This window comes from Amphiprion ocellaris, chromosome 20 (assembly GCF_022539595.1).
Source record: "Amphiprion ocellaris isolate individual 3 ecotype Okinawa chromosome 20, ASM2253959v1, whole genome shotgun sequence".
Classification (NCBI taxonomy): Eukaryota; Metazoa; Chordata; class Actinopteri; family Pomacentridae; genus Amphiprion; species Amphiprion ocellaris.
The window spans coordinates 18,094,596-18,100,134 of NC_072785.1; the positions used below are offsets into that span (position 1 = coordinate 18,094,596).

A 5,539-nucleotide genomic window follows, 5' to 3' on the forward strand; every position below is an offset into this window, starting at 1 on the left:
TGAGCTGATCTGACTGAGCTGAGGACGCACCTCAAGAAATATGCATTGCAAATGAAGTTGGAAGAAAAAAAACATGTAGCATGACTAAAGGTCAATGTGTCGGATTTCTTACAGATTCAAAGCTCTGGATCTCTCAGACAATATGAGATAAAAGGCTGATATTTGATCGTTTACATAAATGTCCCAGTCTGAATGTGTAATTAACTGAGAAATAGTCCATAAACAGTAAAAAGTGTTGACGCTGTATTCTGTGGTTTGTCCAGGAGAACAGAGACGCTGGTTCTAAACTTCATCAAGAGAATCTGAATCACTAAACACCACAAGTGGAAAGTGAGAAAATGTTTTTCTTGTAGCTTTAGTGAAGCATTTAATAGGTGGTTTTAGCAGTTGCTTTTCACACCGAAATTTTGAGTTGTCATTGAACATATCAGTTTTTGCTTTTGGCTGCAAAATGAAACATTGGCCACCTGAACAAGAAATGAAGGATTCGTGCAGTAAATATTCATTTAGTCTTAAAATTGTTCCTTTTGCATCATGCAAATAAATGACTGGTATGACTGTGGCCTTACATACTGTTTAAGTTCCAGTCGTGTAAAGAAACAAAATAAATTTACTCAAGTACTAGACATACAATAGATACAGTTCTAAGGCATTTGTGCTTTGCTTGTGTATTTTTTATGCTACTTTCTGCTTTAATTTAACTATAATTCATAGGAAATGTTGCACTTTTTACTCCACTACATTTGCTGTAGCATTTTAGGTCATGATGTAATGAATTGCACAAAATACAATGAATTATATAGTAAATTAAGCCATTTGACAGTGTAACTTAATAAAAACAGTAAACCTCAGTCTACCAGTAAATTTAAATGCTGCTTATATATTTATGCATCAGTAACATTAATACAATAATATATCATGTACAAATAATACACTGAAAAAGACCATTTTGGTGTGTAAATAACGCTTTTATTTGAAACACATTTTGCTGATGATACACATTTTGACTTTTAACTGAGTATTTTTAAAATGTGGAATTGCCGCTTTTGCCTCAATTAAAGATCTGAATATTTATTGCACCAGTGTTAATTTGCATTAAAAGCAAATAGTTTTATCATCAGCTTAATAGGATTTGATCAAATGATGCCACAACCACCTGTCCAGGGTCTCAGTGTCATTTATTACTCACGGCAGAAGACCGACTGCTGTTTCAACAAAAGATCCCTGGTCATTTGGATATCATTCAAATAAACCTTCAGACGGAGCAATATCAAATGCAAACAGTGAGCTAGTCAGGCACAAGAGGAGCGACATCTGGGGAACTACCACAGGGTCAGTTTGTTCAAGATACTGAGGTTATTTAAAAAAAAAAAAAAAAAAAAAAAAAAAAGCTATTTCAATGAAAAACAACAAGGCCAATAAACACACACCTCACAGCTGATCATCTCATGTCATAAAACACATTAATGAAAACAAGCAGCTTTCTAGTAAACACCTGAATGTTTGTAGGAGCTCTGCTTAACTCACCTGTAAAATGGAGACACCAGCATTAACAGTTCTGATTGGGATTAGCTGCACAGTTAAAAAGATAAGGTTTGTCCATTTTTACTGTGAATGCTACACTATAAAAAAACCAAAAACCCAAAAAAATTTTAATATTTTTTAAGCAGCTTTTTCTCATCTTAAATTTTTTTTCCTGTTTTGTTAAATTTCATAATCAGTGGAAAATGGGTTGCAAAGGATGTAAATAATGGCCATATTAAAAATGTACTGTATTATTATTATTTTATTTTTTTTTGCATTTTTTTCAATAGTAAATTCTTTTTACATGTTTTTTGTTGCTGAATTTATATTAAGGATTGAAAAATAGTAAATATTTTTAACTGTTATTTTATAGATGGTCTTTCTTTTGTTAAATTATGGATATTTTTTAGTAAAATCGCAGAAAACAACTTGATGAAAAAAAAGGAATTTATTTTTTACATTTTTCTGTTTTTTCCCCAAAAAATTCTAAATATTGGTGTTTTATGGATATTTGCTATTACTTGAAAGAAGATATATTTTTGTAAATATTTAATGTAAATATTATGGATGATAAAAATTGTAAATTATTTTTTAAACTATTATTTTACACACTACTGTTCAAATGTTTGGGGTCACCACGGTTTTCTAATCACCAGTAAGCCTTCAAATAGGATTAGCTAGCACAATATAGCATTAGAACAGAGGAGTGATGGTTGCTTGAAATGTTCCTCTGTACATCTATAGAGATAGTCCATTAAAAATCAGCCGTTTACAGCTAAAATAGTTATTTACCACATTAACAATGTCTGGGCTGTATTTCTGATTATTTTAATGTTATCTTCATTGAAAAAAATGCTTTTCCTTCAAAAATAAGGACATTTCTAAGTGACCCCAAACTTCTGAACGGTAGTGTATTTCTATAGATTTCTTAAAATGCAGATAATATCCAATAACAGTATTAATTTACATGTTGAACAGATCTAAATAGTATCTAATGTCCACATCAAAAATCAATATTTTTATAAACAGAAATGTATTCATTTGCAATGTGTGTCTTTAAAATTACACTCTTTTACTATTTAATCCAGCTAAAAACATCACGATTTTATGTAGGCTACAGTTGCTGTTATTTCCCCAGTTTTTAAAATAATACTGAAAAAACACCGTTTTTAAAAAGGTTTATTTTGGCACACTTGCTGTCAGATTTTTTTATTTTTTCACAGATTATTTCCAGTTGAAAAGATTAGATTTGTGACATCCAAGCAGTGCACTTTTCCGTTTTGTCTGCTGCTACATGTTAACATGACACATAATAATCCAGCTATATATTAAACACCAAACACGTCATGCATTTAAAGTGATGCAAGCAAAGTTACCTATATGAATAAGAAACTAAAGTTGATGCTTCTATGAAAATGTGTTTTATTTCCACTGACACTTCCGTGATTTATGGTGACGACTGCACTATTTCACACATCACTGCTCATGTGTTGCCCTTCACCTGTTCCACCTGGCAGCCTCCTGGAGGACATGCGCAGTGATAAATAAATCCGGGTCGCTGTCCATTGTGCTGAAAAGTCTCGCTGTGAGTGGGAACTGATCCAAATCCAATGTAAGTAAATATGCAGCTTGATTGTATGCTCATTACAGAACTTACAGGTGTTCATCACAATCAATAATGCTGGTCAATCACCTCTCTGCTGGCTCACCGTCATTCTTACAGGTGTGCGCACTGGAGGATAAACTGACTTGGAGACGCGCTCATCACCACAACATCCTGCCTTCCATGTGCAGAAACAGCGTCCTGATGTGAAGGTGGTGTTTTTTTTTTTCTTTTTTTTTGGTTTCTTCTCGGGCTGCTGCACAGCTGCTGCTTCTTTAAGAGCCACCGCCCGCCCCCTCTCCTGTATTTTTAGCTGAGCCAGCCACTTCATTTGCTGGATAAGACAGACAGTTGTGTACCGTATGATCTCACTTAATCGTTTTAATAAATGACATCAAATCGTATACTGCGGATTCGCCGTGGGCCTGCAGCCAGCTGTTCCCTGGAAATCTGCTCCAGGGCAGACATTTGTCCCGCCGCTGTCGGATGCTGAGACGCGCAGTGAGCCTGTGGATGCCTGATGTCCATTATGAAACGCTGCGCTGGGTACCAAATATGAGGCGCAGCGCTGGTGAGATCAAATGAATTAGAAGAAATCAATTTAGCTGCAAAATCTCGCTGCGCTGCGGACGGTTCAAGGTGGTCCGAGCATCTTTTCTCCTCAGCCCTCCGCTTCCTCTTCTCTTGGACTGTGGATAACAAAAAGCCTTCAAGACGGAGGGGGTGGTGGAGCATCGAGGAAAAAATAGGGGCAATATGAGAGAGCGGGACTTCATGCCCAATATGGAGAGGGGCAAACCTGCTACTTATACAGGGGACAAAAAGGCTAAGATGGCTGCTAAGACTAACAAGAAGTGGGTGAGACTAGCCACTGTTTTTGCATATGTGTTGTCCGTGTCCTTAGCAGCCATTATTCTGGCAATTTACTACAGCCTGATCTGGAAACCGACCAGCGCATCCTCCTCTGCCGGGAAGCAAGGGGCGACTGAGGAGGGCAACCCCGCCGCAAACATCTCAACTAATATTTCCACGAGCAACAATGTCTCGGAGTGGAACTCTACCACACAGACACGGCTGCTGTCTCTCAACCAGAGCAGGCTGGGCTCAACCCCGCACAGTCAGGCGTTTCAGTGGGACGACAGAGCCGAGAGGGTGGCCGCCGAAATTGCGCACACGCCGCCGCAGCAGCAGCAGCAGCAGCGGGAGGAGCAGGACGGACTCTACGCGTCTTCCCACGGTCACACAAGCGCGGAGAGATCGAGCACTTTGGGGACGTCTCGCCCGCATGTGAGCCGCTACATCCCCAGCACCGGGAAGTCTGTCACTGCCGAGGACCAGGAGGAGGAAGAGGAGGAGGAGGAGAGGGAGGCGCACCGGCGAGCAGCGACCGACGACCCCGGGCAGGAGGCTGCAGGTGCGGCCACGTTGCCTCCGACCTAAGCAGACGAGCTTTAGAGGATCGGGCCTCATCCCCCTCATCACCACTCACCCTCTCACATCTGAACTGACCCCTCAAATAGGAGTGTTTGACATACTCAGTGCCGCAGGTCGGATAATACACAGGTTCTTAAAACTGCAGAGCCCCACATGGATGCTGAACTGCACATACTGAACTGATTATCTCGCTTTTTTGGCTGAGAAAAGAGGAGAGCTCTTTTCGTCTGTGAACAGTTTCCCCCTTAACTATGCGTTTTTTTTCTCTTTCATTTTTGTTCTAGGCCATCTGTATGCCTTAAATCAGTGTGTGTCTACTTTACCTCGGACAGCTCTTGAGGCCACTAACCTGCCTGTACGTGTGGACAACACCGATATAGATATTTTGTTAAATTGATAGGACACAGGCTCGAGAGATACTTTTGGTCTTGCAGGATGTGTCTCACAGGCATAACAGCGCTTAACATCACTGCCATTCATCGGAGGGTTTTAATCAATACTGCATTATTGCATTTTAACATATAGGCTGTATTTTTTTTCCATGGCTCAAACCCTGGATTCCGACTAGAAGGACCTGCATTATTGAGTTATGCTCAGGTATGTGCATATAACCATGTAAATGTATTGTGTATTTGGTTATGTACATATTGGGCAGGCATACATCTTTTGGCCTTGATTAACTTTTAGTGTAATTAGATGATTTTTATTAAAGGTACAGTACGTATAATAGGTATAACTATATCACAAGGTACAAATAAACACTTTTAGACAATGATTCATTTCTATGATTTTATAAAAAGTCTATGTAATTCCAGAATTAATCATGTATGTTGATGATATTTTATTTATTCAGAGCCACACTGGATAATATAGATTCGAATAAATGTTAGGTTTTTCCTAACATCTCACATTTTGTTTCTAAAAAAAAAAAAGGAAGCCAGATGGATTTAAATGAACAGCAGCTCAGTTCAGAGTGGA

General features: G+C 38.7%; 1 protein-coding gene across 1 annotated transcript; it reads left to right on the forward strand.

Annotated features, from left to right (window-relative positions):
• The first annotated feature begins 3,354 nt into the window (after window positions 1-3,354).
• Window positions 3,355-5,336, forward strand: LOC111578043 (uncharacterized). The gene has a single exon (XM_023284628.3). It carries the CDS (start codon window positions 3,884-3,886, stop codon window positions 4,565-4,567), a length of 684 nt encoding a protein of 227 aa, XP_023140396.2. The 5' UTR covers window positions 3,355-3,883; the 3' UTR covers window positions 4,568-5,336.
• The last annotated feature ends 203 nt before the right edge of the window (window positions 5,337-5,539 follow it).

Excerpts from the sequence above, each read along its gene's own strand:
- LOC111578043 (XM_023284628.3), top strand. The coding sequence starts at position 3,884 with ATGAGAGAGCGGGACTTCATGCCCAATATGGAGAGGGGCAAACCTGCT.